Here is a 26,307-nt window from a genome sequence, read left to right as displayed (position 1 = left end):
CCTGTGGAGACCAGATTGCAAAAAAGTATGTTCCTCCAAGCCTTGTTAGCATCTGGCTTGGTCATGACCCTCTGTTGCTAGGGTTTTCTGGTCATTTTCATTTCATAAATTGACTGTTCACCAGAAAGTAGTTGGTGATCACTCACTCTGAGAGCAGAAATCTGCAGAGGAGTTTCTGGCTTGGAAAATCCAGAGAGGTGACTGCTTGAGGTGCCTGGTGGCCCTGGGTCCCAGCAGCCCCATCCTAGAGTGCCTTCTGCCAAAGGGCAAAATTAAGAGGCTTCTGGAAGTCACCTGGGGGCCCTTCTCTTCCTGGGAGAAGCCCCCTTCCTTGAAGACTGTGGCCTCCAATGAATCTGAAACCCTGTCTCCAAGACCACATGGTAGACAGCCTCTTTCTGGTACCCACCAAGAGGGTGGGCTCACTGCACTCAGGGACCCCCCAGGCCAGCAAGAAGTAGCTCTCTGCTTGGAAAAGCTCCATATGACCAATATTCTAGCAGAAACCCAGCCAAGGCAAGCTCAGTCCCCAGGGCACGGAGCCTGGGAGCAAATCCATTCCCTCTGCAAACATCTGGTGCACGCACCACGCTGAGGTCAGGATGCTGAACTGTCTTCTGCTGGGAAGGGCCCTCTCCCTCACCACCCTGTTCACTTTCTCAGGGTTTAGGCCTCAGCCTCTCCTCCCTCACCTGCCTGTTGATAGCCACAGAGGAGCACTTGTCCCCCTCCCCACCACCCACTACCCCCAGGGAACTGAGCCTATCTGCAGGGCCTGTCTGTCTTTTATTTTTGAAAAGGAAAAAAAAGGAGGGGTTGCAAGGGATAAACTCTGACGTCATGGGCCGGCGTCGGACATGGGGGTTGGAGGCCATCTGGAGCAGGTGCTGGCAGGGCCCCTGGGAAAGGAGAGAGAGGGCAGCTGGTTCACTGGGTGGGGGGTGTCCTGGGGTCAAAGACCTCACGGCATGATGAAGCTAAGCTTTTCTGGAATTTCTGGCCTGGGAAGGATGGATGATGCTGCCTTGGCCTCTGGCTCCTCTCCTAAAGCCAGGCCCTATAGGTGCAGGACTCCTGGAAGAGGTCCAAGCTCAAGGAGACCTGGCCAGGTGGTGCCCTTACACCCTCCATGGGTCCCCATCACCAACAGATCTGGGAGTCTCAGGGTTGCAGGGCCCTCCCACCTGGGAGGTGTGACATTGAGAACCCTCTTCTGCCCTGGCTGCTTCCTCTTGCCTTCGTCTAGGATTCTGAAACTTCTTGACAGGGCCTCCAGACTCATCTTCCCCCATCCAGGACGCAAGGAAAGCTTTTCCCCCTGATTCAGGTGGTGAAACTGAAGGCCCCATGCAGTGATGGGATTGGCGAGGGTCCCACTGCAATTTCCCGGCCCAGCCTCCTTGAGATCTGCTCACCGCCTGTTCAGTGTCCTCTCTGGGAAGTTATGCAACTGGAAGGGGGCCCCCTCGGGATGAAATAATTGCAGAGAAAAACAGATGGGCCTCTGGAGCAATCTTCCCTCCTCTGTGTGCCTGAGAATCCTCCGCAGGACCAGGAGGGGGCGCTGTTACACGGGGCGCTTGTTCCCCATCCTGGGGAAAGGGCTGGACAATCCTCTCAGCCACACATTCCCCAGCCTCCTAAAAGGTTATACACACATTTCTTACCTCATCAAGGCCCCCTCTCATCTCTGCGCTTGGGTACTCAGTCGCGACCGACTCTTTGCGACCCTATGGACTGTAGCCCACCAGGCTCCTCTGTCCCTGGGGATTCTCCAGGCAAGAATGCTGGAATGGATTGCCATGCCCTCCTCCAGAGGGTCTTCCCACCCAGAGACTGAACCCCAGAGTCTCCTGCATCTTCTGCATCACAGGCGGATTCTTTACCACTGAGCCACCCATTTCTACAGGGTCCTCGTAAAGGACTGAACATCAACTGCCCTCTGGAAGGGCCGACCCATGGTAGGCCTAAGGATCTAACCTTGCCCTTTGGCAGGAAGGAGAAAAAAGGAAGAGGGGCCAATAAGAATGGAGTCTTTTCTCTCCATGTCCCTACCTTTCAGAGGTTCAGGAGAAAGAAGAGGTCCCAGGCATGCTACTTTGGGGTGCCTGGAGCTTGGCACAATTCAGCCTGGCTCTGACTTTTCCTACTCCCTCTCTATGCCTCCTCCACAACTGATCACTCTCCTTTGGCCCCATCGATCAAGCCCCATCCCCTAAGCTTGCTTGCCCTCCTTATCCTCAGGAGCACAACACCCCCAACCCTTGGAAGACAAGCCCCTCCCCCTCTTTATCCCAGCTCCTTGTCTCTACCTGCCTCTCTCCTAACTCTGCCCTCCTCTGGGGACTCTTACCCAAAGACCTCCCCCACTTTCTTTCCCTAAGTCTGAGTACTCGTGTTTTTCTTTCATTGCCCCCTCTAAGCCTGGGTGCACGCCCCCTCCATTAACCCAAAGGGAGTAACTCTGTTTTCCGTCTGTCTCCCTCCTCTCCTTCCTCTCCTCCTGCCTGCCAGGTGTCCTTTCCCAGCTCAGAACACAATTTTCCTTCTCTGGGAAGCTTGCCCTCCTAGCCAAGCTGGGGAAACTGCCTGCCTCCCTGCCATTGTCCTTTTCAGCCCACAAAGCTAGTGTCTGTTGCCTGGGGATTGGGAGGAGGGGGCTCTGCCAGGATGGAACCCTACAGGTTGCATGGATGTTCAGTGAATACTTGGGGGAATCAGTGGATGGAGAAGTGACAAATGACAAGACTCCCTACAGAACGGCCAGGCTCCTGAGACCCAGTGACCTTTTCTCCTTTGCCGTCAAGAGGAGTTATCACACTGGGCATTCAGTAAAGGGCCACAAACAGCTCACGTTCAGCTGCTCAGTGGTTCCAACTTTCCCAGGTCTAGCCTCTGGGGCCAGAGCAAGAAGGAACAGACATTATGGAGGAAAAAATAGGAAGAAGGAATCTGAGTCCCAGGTCTAGCCCAGGAAGCAGAGAGAGCCTTCTCTGTAGCTTTCTGAGCAAGGAAACGGGGAGGAGGGATGGGGAGCTTCCATCGCCAAGGCAGTCAGGTGCTGACTACCTCCTTCCCTGAAGGTCCCTCCAGCACAATCCTCCCTCTTCTATCCATCCCACCTCTCAGGCCCCAGGGAAGCAGGAACTGCACCCTGATCTGTCCCAGGGAAGCCACATGCCACAAGTAACTCTTCCAGGATCTGACCTGCCCCAAAGGACCACAGGCCAGTGTTCAGAAGTGAGGGCTCACCAGAAAATTCTTCCACAGACGGGGGCAGGTAGAGCCCAAGGTGTTGATTCTGTCCACCCTGGGATGGGGGTGGGGCAGGGTTGATTTACTGCATGTAATCTCAAAGCTCAAAGAGAGAGGAGACCTACCTAGATGGCTACCCAGCTGTCACCAAGTACAAACAAGGAACACAGAAGACAGGAAGAACCAGCCTACAGATATTCAGATAGAAGGAGATGCCTCACACTGTACCAGTGTGACTATAGACAGGCAATCAGGGTGGCTGCCTGGAGGTGGTGAGCCAACTCATCAAAACAGAAAGGGCACACTGCTGATGGTCATCTTGAAGTTCAGGAGATCTGCTACCCCAAGCTCAGGCCTCACACGTAGGTTATTTCCTAAACAAAGGGACCTGCACTTTCCAGCGCAGAATGCCGGGGTGGGAGGAGAAAGCATATCTTTTCGCATCAGCCTTTGCTATGGGATCCACCAAGAGACCCCTGGTTCTCCCGGTCCCTCTTGACTCCAGTAGCCTTCAGGCCTGGGGAGCAGCTTCCTTCCCCCGAAAAAGGTCATCCGGATGCCTCCAACCCTTCGGGTCGTCTTGGCCGCAGGGGTTCGCCAGCGCGCCCTCCCCTGGTCTCTGCTCTCCAGCTGAGTCCTGTTCGGAGGCAGTCACGGAGTCACAGATTCCCACACCTCACTCAGTTCTTAGGATCCTCTGTCTCCGCTGCCCATCCCAAATAACTCCTCAGCCTGCGGAGATGCCCTTTCCAGGAGAAGGAGTCTTTGGTGGCAGGGATACTTGGGCGTGTACCGACAACTAGACGGGGACCACTCAGCGGCAGAGAACGCGAACGCGACCACCTGTTACGGCTCACAGAAGCCAGACCTGGCTCGGGGTCCGGTGAAGCTCGCTCCCCAGACTGTGCAGGTGCACAGGACACTGGAGCGACAGCCCCACGCTGCGGATCCTCGCGTGGGTGCAGACTGGGTCAGGCGCGCCCCCGCCGGTGCAGACGGGAGCCATCTGGCGGGTCAGACCCGGGGACGTTCTGTGCAGCCGACCCGGGCTGAGGACGCACTTAGAGTCACCGCGTCCGGCACACGGGGCTTCGGTACACACGCAGGAACACTCGGATCTCAAACACACCCGCAGTTTTCTGGTTTTTGCTCTCACCCGCAGGCGAAAAGCTTGCATCCTCTGGTGTAGGGCTTGCGCTTCCCACTCCCCCCGCCCCCACACCGCGGCCCCGGGCAAGTCCCTCTCTTCTGGCGCCTCCCTCCCCGACCTCCCGCTCCACCATCCGCCTCCTCAATCTCAAGGCATCGGTGCCTCTCGCCCGTCAGGTGCCCCGGGGAAGAGATTGGCAACAAGGCAGCTCTGAGTGGATTTCGGACTGTGCCAACTTTCTGGCTGTGTGCTTTTGGTCAAGTGATTTAATTCCTTTGAGCCCATCTTTGCACCTGCAAAGAGGGAAACTGATCCTTTCCAGGACGAGCGTGTGGGTTGAGGGCCAAGCTTGTGCGCAGGGCACCGGGTGCATGGACTCTTGGCATGCTAGGGCGCGCTCCCTGCAATCCTTGGTCCCTTGTGCGCGCCGCTTTGCAGCTTGGAGCGCAGTCGGGAGAGAGCCCGCCGAGCCGCGGGATCCCTCCAGGGTGGGGTGAGGGTGGGGGCCGAGGGGGAGCCCCCGCAGCCCCCTCCCGGCCCTCGGCGCGCGTGCCATTGGCCCGGACGGCCCTGTGGGCGGGAGGATGACATCAGCGGCAGGTTGGATTATAAAGGCTCGAGCGGAGCCGCGGACTCAGAGCGCACCCAGCCGGCGCCGCGCAGCACTGGGACCCGCGACCGCATCGCAGCCCGGCCAGACTGCTCCGCGCTCGCCTGCCGGTCGGCCCGCCGGCCCCGAGCACCGTCGCTGCCGTCCGTCTGCGCCCAGGCACCCCACGGGCACCATGCACCTCTCCCAGCTGCTGGCCTGCGCCCTGCTGCTCTCGCTCCTCTCGCTCCGGCCCTCCGAAGCCAAGCCCGGGGCGCCGCCAAAGGTGGGTACTGTCGCGGGGACGTCGGAACCTGTGAGGGGCAATGGGAGGGCTGGGGTGTCTAGGAGGGCGTGGCGCACCGGGATGAGGGGTGAGAGCAGTGGGGGCGGAAAGAAGGCTCTCTCCCTTGAGATGCGCGCGGGGGACAGCTGGGGGGCCCTCGAAGCCCGGACTCGGGATAGCGTCTACAAATGCGCAGCCCCGACCACAGAGTGGTCAGCGCCGCAAGGGGCAAAGGAGAGGAGGGCAAAGGGCTCCCCGAGAGAGCGGACCACGGCGGCCCCGAGGCAGGTGGACGCAGGGCCGAGCTGCAGGACACCTGTGACGGGCGTTCTCAGGACTCCGCGCCGGACCATCAGCTGCCCCGCAGAGTCCCCCGCACTGCCGCGGCGCGTGCCTTGACCTGCTCGTCCTTTCCCTTGGAAGGTCCCGCGAACTCCGCCCGGCGAGGAGGTGGCCGAGCCCCAGGCTGCGGGCGGCGGTCAGAAGAAGGGCGACAAGACTCCCGGGGGCGGCGGCGCCAATCTCAAGGACGACCGGTCGCGACTGCTTCGGGACCTGCGCGTGGACACCAAGTCCCGGGCGGCGTGGACCCGCCTGCTGCACGAGCACCCCAACGCGCGCAAATACAAAGGAGGCAACAAGAAGGGTTTGTCCAAGGGCTGCTTCGGCCTCAAGCTGGACAGGATCGGCTCCATGAGCGGCCTGGGTTGTTAGTGCGGCGACCCCTGGCGGCGGTGAGTACCACCAACCCTGGCCTCTGGGCGCTCTTGCACGCCCCGCGAAGCCCCCAGAGCCAAGCCTGTACCCCCTCCCGCAGGCCGGTTCCCCTCTGATCCCGTGGCCCTGGGACCTTTCCTCCTCACGACCAGCCCATCCGGACATAGGACTGTGTGTGTGCTTGACTTTTGCCCCAGGGACATTTATCATCCCATTTTACAGATGGAGAAAATGAGGGAAAAGTAATCGGGAACTTTGGCAAGGTCAGAAATGGCTCAGCATGGATGAACCCATCTGACTTCCTCTGGAGAATCAGAGACAGCTTGGTGGGGTCCCACCCACCCCAGGACCACAAAGCAACCAGCAGCATTGGCCCCAGTTCTCCAACTGGGGGCGGGGAGGGGCAAGGTTGAGGGGTGATCCTCGGTTTGTGGGAGCAAAGCAGGAAGGGCATACATACAAGTCAAGGGTAAGTTCGTTTGCCAGCCACTGCATCATGGTGCTGGGTAGTAAGCAGCCCAGGGGTCAGGACAGCTCCCTGGGTCTGTTGTCCCTGTGATGCGACAGACTTGGGGTGACACCTGCCCCTCCCAATAGACAGAATAGCCACTTGTTAGCATCACCATGGGGCATTTCAGCCCCAGAGCATTCTGATTCTTGTCTGGGTCTCTAAACCGTGGCTGTGGGCAAGCTGGCCTGTCCAGGGTCCTGACGCTGCTGCAATCCGTGTGACTTCAGGATCCAACCTCAGTGTTCGTGGCACTATTTCAGGGCAAGGAAACAGAAACTAAAATAAATCTTTTTTTGCCCCAACCTCAAACTCAAACATATCCCAAACTGAGCTCCTCCCCACCCCCTACCCGCCACCCCCACCACGCCTAGGCTCCACACCTGGGTTTCTGGCATAGCCTTCTCCCCCTCCACCAGGCTGGAAACCCCCATGCTACCTTCTGCCCCTGCCGAGCACTGCATCCTGGCAAGGTACTGAGCCAAGGTCCTTCCCTCCTTTCCCCATCCTCTCCATCCCCGCTGCCCATCAGTGTCCGTGGACAAACAACATCCAGCCTCTGAAACTGACATTCAGCTGCTTTAGAATCTGACCCCTCCCAGTGTCCAGCCTTGCCTGCGGCCAGCTGCTGTCATTCCCTGTCCCACAGCCTTTCTGTCCCACTCCAGACCAAGCTGTTCTCTCATCCCAGAAGCCATATCAGTGTCCACGCTGTCTTCCCCCCAGAGGACAAGAGTTCCCCTCTCTGAAGCTCTCCAGCACAATGCCTGAGGCTTCGATACAGAAAACCTCACCTGAGCTATAGTTGTCTGTGAACTAATGAGCACATTAAGGGCCAGATGCTAGCCAAAGATGATCTGGGGTCTGTAAGATGCCCAAAGGGGCTCTGAAAAATGTCTGTCAATGACCCACAAAACTTGCCTCAACTTAGGGGTACTCCTCACCCACCTGCCCTAGCATTTAGCTGGTGTCTTTCCTCTGCAGCCAGACATGGCCAGGCTGTATGTTCCTCCTGCAAGGGCTTCATCTGTCTGAGATCTTGACTTGCTGTGATTCTAGCACGTGTGCCCCAGTCTTTAGAAGCTACCGTTGTGATGGGTTTGTTCTATTCTCTCCTATCTCAGCAACGAAGAGATGGAGCCACAGGCCTTAGACTTTCAACTTGTGATTTAAGCATCAAGTTCCAACTTGAGAATCCAAACAAATGGTATTATGAGTTAGCAGAGGATGGGATAAGGTCCTGGCATCAGGTCAAGAGCCTGCTGTGCACGTCCCCGTAGGTTCCTTGTTCTCAGATGTGGTTTTCTGTGGGTACCAGGTGGGCATGGGGAGAAGGACCTTGAAGGAGGAATTGGGGATGCTAAGACTTCTTGACCCCTTTGACTGAGGAGGTTTGTCAACTGCCTGGAAGTTCTCTTTTAGCTGAACGCTAACCTCCAACATCCACAACCATCTCAGCCCTACCCTCACCCCTATCGCAGTGAGAAGGCAGAGCATCCTTCCTGTTGCCAGCAGCCTCCTAGTGGAGATGCCCCAGCTATCTCACTGTCTGGGCTAAAAAAGGAAAGACAGCTTAGGGTTCCCTATTGATGAAAGCTCTTCCAAAGCAGTGGCCATGTCTCCACTCAGGAGTTGACTTTGGCTCTAACCAGCCGCCATAATGACTATCGCTGATGGTTATAGCCTTGATTATAAAATGCTAATGACAGAGATGAGGTGTGGAGGGTGCCTGAATGAACACCTCACACACATCTATCATCTGTTTAAACACATGGGACGCCCAGAGAAGGGGGCTGGGGGAGAGCTCACCAAGGCCTTGAGGCCCAGGGTCCCTCTGCTCATGCTGTCCACCACCGTGCCTCTGAGGTGGCCCCTCCAGTCCCGGGGGACCCTCACACCCGTTCGCCCTCACATCCACTAGCAGAGACCGGGTGCAGCCCCCATCAGATGCCTCTGCTAACCCAGCACGCCCACTCATCTCCCCAGGGCAGGTGCCTGATGCCCTTTCCTCTGCTTCTGAAAGGGACCCTTTCTGAGGAGAAGCCAACTGGGGAAGGAAGTGCTGTTTACTGGGCCGCTGTGACCCAGACATCCTGCCAGTGCCCTGTGTGGCAGCCCTGGGAGGTGGCTATTATCCCATTTTATGGGTGAGGAAAGCAAGCCTAAAAAGCTCTCCAGAGCCATCCCAGAAGTACTTGTCCGAGTCGGGATTTGGGCCCAGAATTCCCCGCTCTTCAGACGCTTCTCTCCCCCTTCCCTCCATTGTCCCCCAGACTTATAAAGCCAAGGCAAGCACCTGACCAAGGGTTTGCAGTGTAGCTAAAATGAAGGGGAGGCGGGGGAGTTTTCCCTTCCCCTTCCCTCACTGTGTCCCACTGAGCACCCAGGGCAAGGCCTGCACTTAGACAGAGGGGTCGGAGGGCTGGCTGACTTTCTGGTTCCACCTGTGCTTGAACAGGAGCTGCCAACGACACAGCAGGTGACGGCTGAAGGCCTGGGGAGGACCTGAGTGGAAGGGCCTTATCCCTCTGCAGCAAGGCCTCAGTCAGGGCCTGTAGGGCAGAGGTGGAGGGACTACGCCTCCTGCTACAGCTGGAGTGGGAAGAAGGTTCTAGATGTGCCCTGCAGGCAGGCTGGGCTTTCTCAGCTGAGTTCCCCTGGCCCTCTGTGTTTCAGGATTGGGGACTTGCTGCGTTTTGCTGAGGTCACCCTTGGTCATCAGCCTCCTCGCATCTGGAAGCACCTCCAGCGCAATGTGGCTTTTACATTTCTTTTTTTTTTTTTTTTTCCTGGTACTGGGAATACACAACACCAGCTGTTTTATGATTATTTAGGGAGGGGGGTATGACTTTATCATTTGTTGTTTTTTTTTTTTACTGAAAAATAAAAAGTTATATATTATATACATATTATATACACGAAACACACACACCTACACCAACGCGATGACAAGGGACAGTTTTTAAGAGACTGACAAAACCAGCTGTAAAACATTGCTGTTTGTAAATTCATGTCATGCATAAATGTATTTATGTTGTAAAGCTATTTATATTGTTTATAAAGAGATATTTATAAAAAGTTTATTTATGTAACTAAATGAAAGAAGTCAATCATTGTAATGTTTTTGTCTTAACTAGTTGAAAAATGTAAAAAAAAAAAAAACTCATTCCATGAAGATCTTGAAAGCTGTCTTTTTTTACTCATGGCACTTCGTTTTTAGTAATTAGTCTGAGGAGGAGGGAAGAGGTGGAGACAAGGGTTTTGCCTCTGAATGGATCTAGGAGCCATGTTCCCAATTCTGGATTGATTTGTATCCAAATCCTCCAGGAATCTTGTTAAAAATACAGATTCCTTCTCCCACCCACCCCCAATCCACTGAATCCGTGTCTCCCAGGATAGGATTGGCCATGTGGCTTTTGTCCCAAGTGATTCTGATCATCTCGGCCGTGTCAGGAAGCTCTGCTCAGGACACTAGACAGCTGAGAAGTCAGATGTGGTGAATTAAATTAAAATTAAATTTAGCTAACAGAGGGCCCTCTAATTCTACTCCATCTTCTCTCTGTTATTAGAGGAAACAAATAACTGAATATGTCCTTTCTGCTTTGGGGAGATTTAGAAGGTTCCTGTGTAACTTGTGGAGTGGGTACGGTTACCTTATGAATCTCAGCTCAAGGAATTATGGGGTGGTTTTCTCCAGGCTTGGCGGGGTAAGGCCAAGGATCTCAGAAAGAACATATTCTGTGGTTGGTTTCCTATTTGCATCGTGTGATGTGCTTTTTGAGGGGGATGTAGGTTTTCTTTTCACCTGAAGCTGTTCACAAGTTTGGCTCATACGCCCTATGGAGCCTTGCATGAGAAATTATGAATATTTAGAATCTCTTCTGAAGCCATCAGGAAATTTAAATCATTTCAAGCTAATCTCACTCTATCCTTGGTACATGCCTCTCGTGGGCAGCTCCCTCGTCTGCCTTCTGTCCCTAGTTTGGTGAAAACAAGGACAAATAGAGCCTCCGGGGCTGGTTCTGCCAGGCGGGCATGACTCCTTTCAGGGGGATCCAGAGTGGTTGTGGCCCCAAGATCATGGGGTCAGCGGGCCTGTCCAAGTGTCTTCAGAGGAAAATTGGCTGGGGATGGGTGTTGTGTAGTGGCCAGTGGAGCCAGGATCCTCTGTCCATGGAATTCTCCAGGCAAGAAGATTGGAGTGGGTTGCCAGTCCCTTCTCCAGGAGATCTTCCCGACCCAGGGATCGAAACCAGGTATCCTGCATTGCATTCTTTACTGTCTGAGCCACCCAAGAAGCCCCATGCTGCTACTGCTGAGGGTAGGGAAGTGGCCTGTGGCACCCGGCTTTTCCACGGACATCTGAGCCCCTGACCTCTCTTCCCTGAGCAGCGGGTTCTCGGGTGGGCAGATGGCCAACACAGTGACCTCACCTAGGTAAGGAAACAGCTTTGAAGTCTTGTTCCAGCTGGGGAGACAAGGGACCTTCTTCCCATCCCTTGATTTCCACCACTGTCCGGGGGCCCTTTTTTAAGCCGAGTTCACCAGGGCCTGGCTCTCTTCCTCTGTCTCACCCCGCTTCCGTGGCTCAGAACTCGGATGCCAGGTCAAATGAGGGTGAGGGGCTGCCGTACCCAGGGCTCGCCAGTGCCTAGTTTGCTGTGCTGTCTGCAGACCCCTTGCCAGAGGATGCTGAGGGGTGCTGCCAGAGTAGGAGGAGGAGGAAGGCAGCAGGTCCACTGTGGGCTTCACTGGTAGGGAGGCAGGCATATCTTCCAAAGCCCAGATACAAGGAATGGAGAATTCCGGGATTCAAGGAGCTGCCACTGGAAGTAAAAGGTTTTCTCCGTGGACGGTGTCTGGACACCCAGGATCCTGGGGCCCAAGCACCACAGAGTCTCCTCCTAAGTGGCTCTCATCCCTGGATCAGCTGCAAACAACATGCATGATGGGCTTCTGGTGGCTCAGACTGTAAAGAATCTGCCTGCAATGCAGAAGACCTGGGTTCTATTCCTGGGTTGGGAAGATCCCCTGGAGGAGGGAATGGCAACCCACTCCAGTATTCTTGCCTGGAGAATTCCGTGGACAGAGGAGCCAGGCCGGCTACAGTCCATGTGGTCGCAGAGTCAGACACCACTGAGCGACTAACACACACACACACAACACGCGTGACTCTCTGTTGCCAATCCAGCCTTCCGCCAGTGGAGGCCAGCCCCTCGCCTGTTGTCTGAGGATGCTGCCAGAAGGCAAGTCCTCCTTTGACATCTAAACCTGAAGTCCTCCGACTGCCTCCTTGTCAGCCCAGCCATGAGTTTCGGCTGGAAAGCTGGGAGGGATTAACAGGTAGTCCATCAGCCCCAGGAAAAGTTTTGAAACCTGCAGAGATTTTCCGAGTGGTATTGTCCAAGGCTTTCGGTCCTCCAGGCCAACTTTCGGCCTCGTTCCTCTCCACAGAAGATCTCACCATCAGAGCTGCCTGGGGCACCTGCAGCTTCTCTCCCACCAGGATGGCCACCAGCTGGTCCTATCAGTTCCAGGGATGAGTCCCATGGAGTCCTGGTCTTCTAGGATGCGGCCAGTTGAGCAGAAGCTAAAAGAATTTCAGGCCCTGGAAGGCCTCAGGACTCAGATGTCCTGGAGGAAGACATTCCCTTCCCTGAAGCTCTCAGTTGTTGGGGAGTCAGGGCGAGGAATGGGGGATCTGCCTGGTTGAAACTCCCTGATGCTGTGGCTGGTAATACACAGAAGCTCTGTTTGGCAGGTGGGGCCCAGGAACCCACCTTGGGCTCCCAAATACACCTGGAGGACAGGCCCCATCTCTCAAGCCTGTGTTTTCACAAGAGGCACCACCCTACCCCTACCATAGAGGTGATGGTGGCTGGGGAGGCAGAGCCTCCAGGTCCTCAGCCAGGCAGGTTCCAGAAGCCTCCCCACCTCTGCCTGAAACATGGGAGGTCCTCCCCTAATGCCAAACAAGTGGTCCAAAGTTGGGCTGCACACAAGCAGGCCAGTCTGGGGGTGATCGAGGTGGGGGGGACAATATCAGGACCCAGTCAGAGCCCTGCTCTTCCATAGGAAAAGCTCTTAGTCCAGGCGGGTGGCAAGGGGCAGACTAAGGAAGCCCACCCCCAGACAGGGATGATGTAAGAAGGGAGGGAGCAAGTCAGGGTCCCCTCTGAAAAGGGATTCGACTCAGATGGTTCACATGAGGAAGTTTAACTGAAGCGATAGAGGTGTGGGCAGGTGTGATGGAGGAGCCAGTGGGAAGTCAGGTTCTCCCTGGGGGCAAAGGAAGGGACTGTCCTGGAGTCGGAGCTGTGTCAATGCAGGGCAGAATGAAGCAGAAATACCCCAGCTTCTCTCCCAGCTCCATCCGTCTCTTGCTGGTGCCTTCAGCTGGCTAAACCCACCAGAAGCCAGCCAGCAGGGGAGCCCGGGTTCTGCAGCCTGCAGGGTGGGTAGGGTGGGAGGCAGACAGAATCACAAAGCACCAGAGGGATGTCGCTCGAGCCCGGGGTCCTACATACACCTCCTTCCTGCAAGAATGAGGCCTGCAGGAGGTGTAGGGGTGATATCACCTCCCCAGAGGCCACTGATTGTCTTGATTGTAGGAGACAGAAGATTGACTGGGTCCAAAGTATGGGCACGGGACTTTCCTGGTGGTCCAGTGGCTTAGATTCCACACTCCCAATGCAGGGGGCCTGGGTTCAATCCCTGGTCAGGAAACGACATCCCGCTTGACACAACTAAAGATCCTGCTTGCCGCAATGAAGATCAAAGATCCCACGGGCCACAGCTAAGACCTGGCGCAGCCAAGCAAACAAATAAAAATATTTTAAAAACAACAAAACAAAGTGTGGGTGCTGTGTGACCGGCAGTTTCCGTTCTAGGAGTGGTTCCCACCTTCTTTACTCAGTAAAGCTCAGTATCTTTACTGAGCTTGTCTGGAGGCTCACTGGGGCTCCCACCACACCGTCTACACCCTTCACGTCCCTCCTGCCCCACTGAAGACTGATAATGGTGTTAGAAAAATTCACTGTGATTTTTTTCTTTTTATCCTTATTTTTTCTTTTATTATTATTATTTATAATTGATTTGCAAGGTGTTACAGCATGTAAGTGAAAGTGTTAGTTGCTCAGTCATGTCTGACTCTTTGCCAGACATGGGGTGTAGCCCGCCACGCTCCTCTGCCCATGAAATTCTCCAGGCAAGAATACTGGAGTGGGTAGCCATGCCCTTCTCCAGGGGATCTTCCCAATTCAGGGATCAAACCTGGGTCTCCTACATTGCAGGCAGATTCTTTACTGTCTGAGTCATCACAGAAGCCCTGTACAGCATAGTGTTTCAGTATTTTTATATATTACAAAATTATCACCACAATAAGTCTAGTTACCGTCTATCACCATACAAAATGATTACAGTATCATTGACCATATTCCCCATGTTGTACGTCATATCCCTGTGAATTATTTATTCCATAACTGGAAGTTTGTACCTCTTTATCGCCCTCTCCTGTTTCACTCAGCACCCCCACACCCTTCACTCAGCACTCCCCCCCAACCAGGCTGTTCTCTATATCTATGAGTCTGTTTCTGTTTTGTTATATTTGTTTTATTTTTTTAGATTCCACATATAAGTGAAATGATACGGTGTTTATTTGTCCTTATATTTTAATAGTCATATAGGTGTTATTTATTCAGTACATTAAGGTTCAATTTTAGTATATGTATTAGATAGGCAATGTGAGGTTTTGCTGTGGTAACAAACAACCACAAAATTGCAGTGGGTTAAAATATTTATTTCCTGCTTGCACAGTCTATCGTGGGGCTGGGAAACCCTCCAGGGCAGCTCCTTACCATTCAATGGCTCAGTGTGGCACCTCCAAACCAAAGAATTTTTCCTCAGTTGATGGGACATGGAAGAGAGCCTGCTGGGAGTTCAAGGAACCGAAGGCTTCTGCCCAGGATTCAAGACTTACAGTCACATTTAACTGGCCAAAATAAGTCACGTGGCCCATAAGCTACTTTTTGGAGCTGAGGAAGCACAGTTCTCCCTTGTGCCCAGAACTGGAGGAGACCTGCCCTTCAGGGAACAGGAGCGAGTGCCTGCACCCACATGTAGGCACCATTTAAATCCTTCCTTCGCTGTGAGCTGTCCACTTCCTAGCAGATTCTACTTTATCTGATGTGAATGGTAACAGCCCTACTTAATTTTTATTTGTGCTTGATATCTTTGCCCAAGCTTTGATTCTTTCCCTTTCTGGTATTTTTTTTTTAAATTTAGGTGTGTTTATAATGTATTAGATTAAAAATATGTAATTCGAGACATTCTGCCTTTTAATAAGGAAACTAGGTTGTTCACAGTTATTGTCATTATTGCTTACACTTGGCCCAACTTTTTCATCTGAATTTTGACTTTGTGTTTTTAAGGTTCTTTAAAGTTTTTTGATCCTTTTAATTTAATATTTTGTCTTCTGTAGACTCTGGTGCTTGCTTTTATCTTCTGCAATGATTTGGAAAGTAGATATCCTGTTTTTAATTCTGTTAGCAGTTCCATTTAGTTTTCCATGAAAATTATTAAACCCACATTTATATTATTATCAAAATCACAAACAAACACTGAGCTCCTTCACACGAGGGACAAGAATTCAGCCCATTTGCTCCTTCCCCTGCTTCCTCTGCCATCTCTGGGTCTCTATTAACATAATCTGAGGATAAGCTCCTTCACTGGATGTTACAGCTACCAAACACCCTCTCTCCAAAACACCTTCACCTTTCTTTTTGTTCCCCCAGGTTTATCAGAGATTCTGATTTTTCCACCCAAACCCACTTCTCCAGACAGGGCCCCATTGCACACATCTTAGTCTGGGCTAGCTTCTCGGTCCACTGCCTGTTCTCCATGGCAGCCCGGGCCCATCCCACGAGTGTGAGGTTTGAATTTCAGGTTCAGTATATGGGGTATGTGAGCGTGTGTGTGTGTGTGTGTGTGTGTGTGTGTGTGTGTGTGTGTGTGTGTCAGAGGTTTGATTTTCAGGTTCAGTGTACAGAGTGAGTGTGTGTGTGTGTGTGTGTGTGTGAGAGAGAGAGAGAGAGAGAGGTTTGAATTTCAGGTTCAATGTATAGCGTAAGTATGTGTGTGTGTGAAAGAGAGAGAGGTTTGAATCTCAGGTTCAGTATATGGGATGCGAGTGTGTGTGTGTGTTGGAGGTTTGAATTTCAGGTTCAGTGTATGGGGTGTGAGTGTGTGCATGTGTGTGTGTTGGAGGTTTGAATTTCAGGTTCAGTGTATGCGGTGTGAGTGTGTGTGTGTGTTGGAGGTTTAAATTTCAGGTTCAGTGTATGGGGTGTATGTGTGAGTGTGTGTGTGTGCTGGAGGTTTGAATTTCAGGTTCAGTGTATGGGGTGTGAGTGTGTGCATGTGTGTGTGTTGGAGGTTTGAATTTCAGGTTCAGTGTATGCGGTGTGAGTGTGTGTGTGTGCTGGAGGTTTAAATTTCAGGTTCAGTGTACGGGGTGTATGTGTGAGTGTGTGTGTGTGCTGGAGGTTTGAATTTCAGGTTCAGTGTACGGGGTGTGAGTGTGTACATGTGTGTGCGTCTCAGGGCAGTACAAGTGCTGTGCATTACACTGGGCAGCACAGGTGTGCTTCCCCACTAGAGTCAGCCAAACCTTTCATTTCTCCAGTGGCTGTTCAGACACGAGCTCTGCACTGCATTCCCGAGAGGAATTCACAGCTGCAGCGCGTCCTCCTCTGGCCAAGGAATAGCAGGTCCGGAGCTGGAGAATGGACAGACCTGTCATCTCCGGGGCTGTCCGGCTCTCCAAGGCATCTCTTCTATCACTTTGTCTCATCTGCTGGGGCCTTAAGGCTTCAGCTAGGAGCAGGACAGAAACAGGGTTCCAGGTGTCCTATTTGTTAGAACTAAGAGAGTCAGAGGCTGCCCTAGTGGCTCAGTGGTGTAGAATCCACCTGCCAATGCAGGAGACATGAGTTCAATCCCTGGGTCAGGAAGATCCCCTGGGGTAGAAATTGGCAACTCACTCCAGTGTTCTTGCCTGGTAAAATCCCACGAACAGAGGGGCCTGGCGGGCTACAGTCCATGGGGTCACAAAGAGGCAGACACGACCTAGAGACTAAACAAGAGGGTCAGAAAAGGATGAACACCAGGGAGCGTGACAGCACTGGGAGGAACAAGGGCTCTCCTGGGACAAAGTCAGACAAGTCTGAGGGTGTTGGGAGAAAGACAGGGCATCGGGGTACTACATGAAGCAGCCATGGATGGGGACAGCTAGACCCCAGGCTTGAGTGCACAGGCTGGGGTAGGGGACCCCAGGTGGGTTTTGAGACCCAAGAAGCACTGAGGGGCTCCCTCTCCTGGCTTAGGGCTCAGGTCACTTGGGGGGTCTGTGGACACCAGGGCTGGTGTGAATTGTGAATGTGAGCAAAGAGACGTGAGGCAGGCAAGCTGCGGTGCCGCCAGGGCTCAGGCAGCTCGGAGAAGGACTGGGAGCCTTTGGACGGCCGTCTGCAGAACGGCTGCCGAATCCACTAGAATCTACCTCTTTTTCATCACTGAACATACCCATCAGTAAAAGGTTGAGTATAATTATTTATCTGAACATTAAATACAAGCATGTGCGTGCTCAGTCATGTCTGACTCTTTGCTACCCTATGGACTGTAGCCCTCCAGGCTCCTCTGTGCGTGGGATTGTCCCAGCAAGAATACTGGAGTGGGTTGCCATTTCCTCCCCCAGGGGATCTTTCTGACCCAAGGCTCCAACCTGCATCTCCTGCGTTGCAGGCAGATTCTTTACCACTGAGGGCTCAAATAAATGCAAGCATTTCTGTGTTAATAAAAGTATGATAGTATTGTATACACACATACTTTCTTCCCAGGCCGTGGGGTGCACTCACACTGCTGTTGGAGAGCACAGGCCCCAAGAACCTTCAGCAACTTTGCATCCATGGCCTGTTGGGGGGAAGGTGTCCCTCTCCTGTGTGATCCATGACCCATGAACGGGGAGGAAGCAGGGCCCAAACTCAAAGAAACCTTTTAGATAACTTCTGAGACTAGAAATGGGATAACATCTGGTAGGACATTTGCCAGTGATGACAGCTATTACCTCTACATGAGGGATTTCAGGTGGCTGCTTTTATTTCTTGTACTTTTTAGTTGTACTTGTTTGCAATGAAGATATATATATATGTATGTATGTGTGTATGTATACATACACATATATATGTTATTTGTATGTACATGTATATAGGGGCTTCCTCGGTGGCTCAGTGGGAAAGAATCCACCTGCAATGTAGGAGATGTGGGTTCAATTCCTGGGCCAGGAAAACTCCCTAGGGGAGGAAATAACAACCCACTCCAGTATTCTTCCCGGGACAATCCCATGGACAGAGGAATCTGGCGGGCTACAGTCCATAGGATCAAAAAGAGTCAGACACTACTGAGCACGCACACAGACACAAGTATATAGATACACACAGGCGTCCACAGCCACATTATTCATAATAACCAAAAAAAATCTCAAATGAGTTTCTTCAGTTTGTTCTGATATACTACTAGCATTTTAAAAGCTTGTGAAAAAGTTAAAACTAAGAACTTAATCAAACTTAGCTCTAATATCAAGCTTAGCATCTTATCCACACATATGAATAATTACTATAATAAATACTATAATATATAATTATAGTATTAATATTAAATATGGGCTTTAATTAATAGTCTAGCTTCATGTTTTCATATGTTAATTTATAGTATGAAAGCCATTATTATATTTTAAGTTTGCCGTTTAGTAAAAACTATTCTAACATTTAATTATTTGAGTAATAAATAAATTAATAATTAAAAAAAATTTTAAGTCCATCACAACCCAAATGTCCATCAGCTAGTGTATAGATAAGTAAAATGTGGTCCAGCCACATGTGTGGGCATGCATGCTAAGTCACTTCAGTGGTGTCTGACTCTATGCAACCCTATGGACCGTATTCCCCCAGGCTCCTCTGTCCATGGGATTCCCCAAGCAAGAATACTGGGGCTGCCACTTCCTACTCCAGGGAATCTTCCCGACCCAGGGATTGAACCCATGTCTCTTATGCCTCCTGCATTGGCAGGCAGGTTCTTGACGACTAGCACCACCTGGGAAGCCCCTGGTCTATTCACACAGCAGAATATTATTTGGAAATAAAAAGAAATGGAGTTCTGATTCATGCCACAACATAGATGAACCTTAGAAACATCATGTGAAAGAAGTCAGGCACGAAGATCACGTATTGAATGGTTCCATATACACGAAAGGTCCGGAACAGGTGAATCTCTAGAAGCAGAAAGTACTGGGCTGGCCCAAAAGTTCATTCGGGTCTTTCTGTAGCATCTTCTGGGAAAACCTGAAAGAACTTCTCGGGCAATCCAGTACAGGACAAGGTGCAGGCACACTCTAGCACATGAGCACCCACGCTTCCCAGCCTGCCAACGAAAGCCAGGCCTCATTGACCTGCATTGCCACAGCCCGTAGGACTGTGCCTCCCCTCATAGCCACCCCAGTCATTTCAGGGAGATCCCCAAACACTTTTGCTCCCCGTCCTCCAGATGGACCGTCAATGGCTCACAGCTCTCGAAGGGGACACTGGCCACCTCACACTGTTGAAACCCCCAGCCCCAGGAAGGCCACCTTACTGGACATGGAAACTGCCCCCTGAGGCCACCCTGAGGCTTGCTGGGCGCTCCTGTCTGGGGCTGGGATGCGGGAGGCTCTGGTCCCTAAGCGGTGCTGCTGGGTTGGATCTCATGAACCCCTCCTTCAGCTGCCCCTACCAGCCGCCCTGGGCTTTGGGTCTTGAAGTCAATCCATAGTGAGAGGGGCAGGGGCGGAGGGTGGCCGGTGACCCCAGGTTCTCCCCTCTCCTCTCATCACACCGTTGTGTTTGTCCTTTGCTTTGTCCTTACAGGCCATCCAAGCACTACTCCCCTCCCAGACTCCTTTCTCCTTCAGCTAAGCGGTAAAGGTCTTTGTGCCTATTGGCACCGACTAACAGGTAGTCAGATGGAGTCATTAGCTCCCAGTGAGAACAATCCCATTTGGGCAGAACCAAAATGCTCCCCCAGAGTGGCTGCAAGTTCTTCAAGGGCAAGGTTGAGGTCTTCTCATCCTGATGTTCCCAGCATCCAGCCCAGTGACTGGCACATCACAGGCTCTCAGTGAAAGTTTGTGGCAGCAAAGAGCAGGCTGAAGATTCCAGTGCTGATCCCTGCTGATGGGAAGATGAGTGACTCTCATGGGTGAAACCCCTGGGGTCTCACAGAAGGGTCAGGGAGCTGTGAGCAGATCACACTCTTATTTCCAGTAAGCAAAGGCAAAGTGGCTGGCCTGGGGATGTGAGCGTCTGTCCCTTGAGATGGTCCCAGAATCAGAGTGCTCAGGACAGGTCTCATCCAAGTCATGTGGTAAAGGAGAGAGGCCTCTAGGAAAAGCCCCATTCAGAACTGGGCCTACTCCCTGCACATCGCCGCTCAAGAGCAACAGAAATGGCTGCTCAGCCTCCATCCTGCTACTGCTGCTGCTGAGTCGCTTCCTTTGTGTCCGACTCTGTGCGACCCCAGAGACGGCAGCCCACCAGGCTCTCTTGTCCCTGGGATTCTCCAGGCAAGAACACTGGAGTGGGTTGCCATTTCCTTCTCCAATGCATGAAAGTGAAAAGTGAAAGTGAAGTCACTCAGTTGTGTCCGACCCCTAGGGACCCCATGGCTGCAGCCCACCAGGCTCCTCCGTCCATGGGATTTTCCAGGCAAAAGTACTGGAGTGAGGTGCCATCGCCTTCTCCGCAGTCTCCATCCTTGCCACCACCAAAGTTTCAAGACTTCCTTTATGGCCCCTGTTGTTGTTGTTCAGTTGCTCAGTCGTGTCCAGCTGTTTGTGACACCATGGACTGCAGCATGCCAGGCTTCCCTGTCCTTCACTATTTCCCGAAGTTTGCTCAAACTCAAGTCCATTAATTCAGTTGTGTTATCTAACCATCTCATCCTCTGTCGTCCCCTGCCCTCAACCTGCCCTGAACCTTTTCCAGCATCAGGGTCTTTCCAGTGAGTCAGTTCTTCAGATCAGATGGCCAAAGTATTGGAGCTCCAGCTTCAGCATCAGTCCTTCCAGTGAATATTCAGGGCTAATTTCTGCGAAGCCCATTTTCCCTGGCTCACGGCTTCCATCTGTCTTCTGACAATGTTCCCACTCTGTGGTCTTTTCCTATGCTAAGTCTCTCTGACCCTTTGGACTTATGACAAACAACTTAGGAGACATGTGGTCAAACAAATATCTTTGCCTGTTTGAGTCTCAGTTTCTTAATCTGTAAAATTGGGATAAGACCTAATTCAGAGAGCTGTGAGAGAGCTAGATGTCCGAATAATGCCTCAGCTATTGGCATGTATGTGAGTCTTAGTCATTCACTTGCGTCTGACTCTTTGAGACCTCATGGACTGCAGCACACCAGGCTCCCCTGTCCTGCACTATCTCCTGGACTTTGCTCAGATTCATGTCCATCGAGTCAATGGTGTTATCTAACCATCTCATCCCCTGTCGCTCCCCTTCTCCTCCTGATCTCAGTCTTTCCCAGCATTACAGTCTTTTCCAAAGAGTTGGCTCTTTGAATCAGGTGGCCAAAGTATAGGAGCTTCAGCCTTATCATCAATCCTTCCAGTGAACACTCAGGGCTGATATTCTCATGATAGATTCACTTATTAATATTATTCAGGTCTTTGCTCAAATGCCAACCTCTCACCCAGACCTTCCCAACTGTCTTATCTGTAATCTCCTGAACCATCTTATTTGGAATACCTTCCCATCTTACCACCCACACGGTGGTTATGCCCTCACCCTGCTTTATTTTTCTTCTGACACTATATTCTGTAAATTTCAGAAGAGTTCCAGAAAAACATCTATTTCTGCTTTATTGACTATGCTAAAGCCTTTGACTGTGTGAATCACAATCAACTGTGGAAAATTCTGAAAGAGATGGGAATACCAGACCACCTTGACCTGCCTCTTGTGAAACCTGTATGCAGGTCAGGAAGCAACAGTTAGAACTGGACATGGAACAACAGACTGGTTCCAAATAGGAAAAGCAGTACGTCAGGGCTGTATATTGTCACCCTGTTTATTTAACTTCTATGCAGAGTACATCATGAGAAACGCTGGACCGGAAGAAACACAAGCTGGAATCAAGATTGCCGGGAGAAACATCAATAACCTCAGATATGCAGATGACACTACCCTTATGGCAGAAAGTGAAGAGGAACTAAAAAGCCTCTTGATGAAAGTGAAAGAGGAGAGTGAAAAAGTCAGCTTAAAGCTCAACATTCAGAAAATGAAGATCATGCCATCTGGTCCCATCACTTCATGGGAAATAGATAGGGAAACAGTGGAAACAGTGTCAGACTTTATTTTTGGGGGCTCCAAATCACTGCAGATGGTGACTGCAGCCATGAAATTAAAAGACACTTACTCCTTGGAAGAAAAGTTATGAGCAACCTAGATAGCATATTTAAAAGCAGAAACATTACTTTGTCAAGAAAGGTCCAGTTCTGAAAATCTAGACTTCTCTTTTACGTATGCATCTTGTTCAAAACCCTGCAAAGCCCTGTGACCTGGAAGAGCACCTGGGTACCCGAGGGAGGTATCTAGGGGCTTTGCAAACTACTCAGAGAAACTGCTGAGGTCTGAATTGTTCTCAGAAAAGGGATGTCAGCAAACACATGAGGCAAAGAGCCAAACGCTCCTGCGAGGTGTCACCAAGTTGGATCCACCCGGTCACTGCTGGACCCTGTCCTTCTATTGGGACTTCCAAGAAGGGATTCCCTGCCTGGGCCCCACTGGTCTGAGTTCTGAAGGTGTGCTTGGAGGCCCTCAGGTACCTTGAAAGTGAAAGTCACTCAGTTGTGTCTGACTCTTTGCAACCCCATGGACCATAGAGTCCATGGAATTCCCCAGGCCAGAATACTGGAGTGGGTGGCCGTTCCCTTCTCCAGGGGATCTTCCCAATCCAGGAATCGAACTGGAGTCTCTTGCATTGCAGGCAGATTCTTTACCGTCTGAGCTACCAGGGAAGCCCTGATATCAGGGAAGACCTATCAGGTGACATAATAGCCACCAAAAACCGTGTTTGAAGGAAGATGGAAAAAGGCAAATAACTGGGTCCATCCTAAAGGAAATCAGTCCTGAATATTCATTGGAAGGATTGATGCTGAAGCTGAAACTCCAATACTTTGGCCACCTGATCTGAAGAACTGACTAACTGGAAAGACCCTGATGCTGGGAAAGGTTGAAGGCAGGAGGAGAAGGGGACAACAGAGGATGAGATAGTTGGAAGCATCACCGACTCAATGCACATGAGTTTGAGTAAACTCCAGGAGTTGGTGATGGACAGGGAGGCCTGGCGTTCTGCAGTCCACAGGGTCGCAAAGAGTCGGACATGACTGAGCAACTGAACTGAACTGAACTATAAGTTTCACTTTTTAAAAACACCCATGGGGGCAGTGACTACATTTTTCAAAGTATATTGAATTTAATTCATTGTACACTTCCAATGGGTACACTCACATATGTAAATTACACCTCAATGCATTTGATTGGAAAATAACAACAAGGGAAAAAAGAGGGAACCAGAGGGAGGAAGGGACACTGATGAGAGCCAGGCTCTTGGCCCAAGGTGCATTCCCCCAGCCATGGTTATAAAAAGGTGGGAAATGCAGAGAAACAAAAAGGAAGAGCTGTCTCCTGCTTTTTATAGAATACAAGCATTTCTTAAGCAATCATCTTTTTTTTTTTTTTAACATAGTGAAAACTTTTATATTTGGAATTAGCCAGCTGGACTCAGCTTAGGTAATCCCAATTTTGTTGGCAATATCCAAAGCATCATAGTCAGGAGCCAATCAAACATATGCCTCCGTCTCTCCATCAGGCCTGATCAGAGTACTGACCTTAGCCACAACAATGTCATAGGGCTTCTTCACAGCCTGTTTCATCTGGTGCTTGTTGGCCCTGACGTCCACAATGGACACCAGCGTGGTGTTGTCTTCTATTTTTTTCATGGCTGACTTGATGGTGATGATGGCATAGTGGTCAAGTTTGTTTCTCCTAGGGGCGCTCTTCCGAGGATATTTGGGCGGCCTCCTGAGTTGCAGTGTTTTGGGCCACCAGCAGGTTGGTGACATCTGGATCTTATTTGTGTGTGTGTGGCTGTGGGCACAGCTTTCTTGGCCTTCAAAGCCTTTGCTGTGGCTTCGACTTTAGGAGGGGCAGGGGCTTCCTTCTTCGCCGTCAGCACCATCCTCATGAAAAGCTTGAGTGATCGTCTTTACTACTGACCCATAATGCTTTTGCATTTCTTAATGCTCCAAACAAAACAAGTGCTGTCAAACATGTTCTACCACTGCCAAAACACTGGGTCCACAGTCAAGCAAGGACCAGAATGACAGCTCAGTTTGGCCCAAACAGAGTGGCATTTAAAGTTTGTCAGTAATTACCAAAATATCGTCAGTCAATCTTTATTCCAGTTTTTAAAAAGGAATAAAGTGTTGCAAGGTCTCTGTCACAGGTCCTTAGAGAATGAAAAAGTTGGCAACGGCAGGGGAAAATCACAGCCTGCTGGTGCCCTCTGGTGGTAATATAGAAGGGCTGCATTGGGATTACAAAGGTGCCAACCAACGGTTTCCCAACTGTTGTTCAGTGGCTAAATTGTGTAGGACTCTTCGCCACCCCATGGATTGCAGCACGCCCAACGTCCCTGTCTTTCACTATCTCCTGGAGTTTGCTCAAACTCATGGTTCCCCAATTGGAGTTCATCAAATCTATTCAAGCAGAGCTGGCTGGGCCCCACCCCAGTTTCTGTTTTGGAAGGTGAGGCCTGAGATTCAGCATTTCTGACAAGTCCCCAGGTGACCCTGCCACTGTTGCTGCTGTTCCTGAGGCCACACCTTGAGAACCACTGGTTTAGGTTTATCCATCCCAATGCCTTGTTTGTGTAATGCTAAACTGCATGCTAAGAAACTAGGCTTCACTGGTGGCTCAGTGGTAAATAATTTGTTTGCAGTGCTGGAGATACGGGTTTCATCCCTGGGTTGGGAAGATCCCCTGGAGAAGGAAATGGCAACCCACTCCAGTATTCTGGCCTGGAGAATCCCATGGAGGGAGGAGCCTGGAGGGCTACAGTCCATGGCATCGCAGAAGAGTCGGACACAATTTAGTGACTAAAGAACGCTAGGAAATTAATTAAAACAGCAGTTATCAACATCTCAGTAGTAGTTTATGGGTGACGCTTTTGTTGATTTTTCTAAATTTTGTAACATGGCCATGACTGTAAAATAAAAATTTTAGCTAAACCAAGAAGACCCAAAGCACATCACTCTTGTTGAAGGATTGTTACAATAGTGCCCTTCCAAGAGACGAGCACAGACTACTTTTGTGAAGATGGACTGGGCACTTCAGTCTGGCCCTTCTTGGCCACTCTAAGCCTTCTCTCTAAGGCGCTGTGCTTGCAAAGGCCCAACGGGTAGATGAAGGCTGTACCCCAACATTGTGGGGCTGACATCCCAAATGTGGGCTGGGCCCCCGGAGGAGCCACCTCTTCCTCTGAGCCATCTCTCGCCTCCTGCCAGGACTCCACATCCCTCTCCTCCCTCCACCCCCAGTCCCCGTCCCGCTTGTTCGCTGATGTCAGGCTTGGGCTGCTCTCAGTTCTACCACGAGCACTGCCGTTTCCACACCTTCCCCCTCCCAGCTCTACCATCAGAGAGGGTCTGGTGGCTTGGGCAGGGGTCACTCTGGAAAGAAAAGTCCAAGAGTTGGACCCCAACTGGCCTAGCAGGGGTCAAAGACCTATCTGGGGCCAATTAACTGTGGCCAGAGTTCAGCAGTCTCGTGAGAGCCACCCCTGCCCATGAGGACAATTTGGCTTGGGACAAGATTCACCCTCCCGAGGGGTGGGGCAGACAAAGCAAAGGTCCCAGCAGCTGGGTGGGAGTACACACAATTCCCCAGGCTCCCAGGGGTTGGAGTTCAAGTCCAGTGCCAAGGCAGCACCCCTGCCAAGATGTAAGCCCCCTCCCTCATGTCTGCTCTCCTCCCGGCTGGGCTCTGGACAGGGCGGCACTGCCCCTTCCTGAAGCAAGTGGGTGCTCAAGAATGGAGTGCCTCTGGAGGGCTCTATGCCACCTCAGCAGAGTGGAGTGGCCCCTCCACCTATGGTGCCGGAGCAAGTAAACGATCCCCCAGGAGGACAGAGCTCTCGGAGGGCCTCAGGTCCTTCTTCACCAGGAGCCGCCCCGGAATTAAAGATCTTTTGTAACAGTTTTATTGAGCTATCGTACAATTCGCCATTTAAAGTGTACAATTCATCATAGAATGTTAAAGGTTACCTTACCACCTCTGGACACAGCCTCCACCTTTTGTTTGCTTTTTGGCCACACCGCATTGCATGCGGGATCTTAGTTCCCGGACCAGGGATCCAACCCACACCCCCTGCAGTAGAAGTTCAGAGTCTTAACCACTGGACCACCTAGGAAGTCCCTGGCATGCACCTTTTAACCTTTGAAATATCCATCATTAACAAACTCCAAGTATATTGCCAGAGGCTTACATAAAATATTTTCATAACTATAGCTGGTTTTTAAATTAACAGTTGATATCAAACAGCTCATCCTTGTCCAGTCGTGCTTCCTGATTCAGAGGTTCAATGTCAGGTGAAAGGGAGTGAACTTGTTCTCAGTTTAACAGCTGGCAGCAGAGACCCCCATGGGAGAGGCGC

General features: G+C 51.4%; 1 protein-coding gene and 1 pseudogene across 3 annotated transcripts; one reads left to right on the top strand and one right to left on the bottom strand.

Moving 5' to 3' along the window:
* The first annotated feature begins 5,041 nt into the window (after positions 1-5,041).
* NPPC (natriuretic peptide C) lies at positions 5,042-9,680 on the top strand. Of its 3 annotated transcripts, none has more exons than XM_042242670.2 (3): positions 5,042-5,280; positions 5,704-6,014; positions 9,182-9,680. In XM_042242670.2, exons 1-2 carry the CDS (start codon positions 5,191-5,193, stop codon positions 5,992-5,994), a joined length of 381 nt encoding a protein of 126 aa, XP_042098604.1. In that variant the 5' UTR covers positions 5,042-5,190; the 3' UTR covers positions 5,995-6,014; positions 9,182-9,680. The 3 variants fall into 3 exon arrangements, with proteins under 3 accessions (XP_042098604.1, XP_027819692.1, NP_001009479.1); XM_027963891.3 differs by having other exon boundaries at positions 6,220-9,680; NM_001009479.1 differs by lacking the exon at positions 9,182-9,680 and having other exon boundaries at positions 5,191-5,280; positions 5,704-5,994.
* A 13,700-nt stretch (positions 9,681-23,380) lies between these two features.
* LOC101123276 (large ribosomal subunit protein uL23-like) lies at positions 23,381-23,832 on the bottom strand (annotated as a pseudogene).
* Between the last annotated feature and the right edge of the window lie 2,475 nt (positions 23,833-26,307).

This window comes from Ovis aries, chromosome 2 (genome assembly GCF_016772045.2).
Source record: "Ovis aries strain OAR_USU_Benz2616 breed Rambouillet chromosome 2, ARS-UI_Ramb_v3.0, whole genome shotgun sequence".
NCBI lineage: Eukaryota > Metazoa > Chordata > Mammalia > Artiodactyla > Bovidae > Ovis > Ovis aries.
This window is presented reverse-complemented; position numbering and strand designations above follow the sequence as displayed.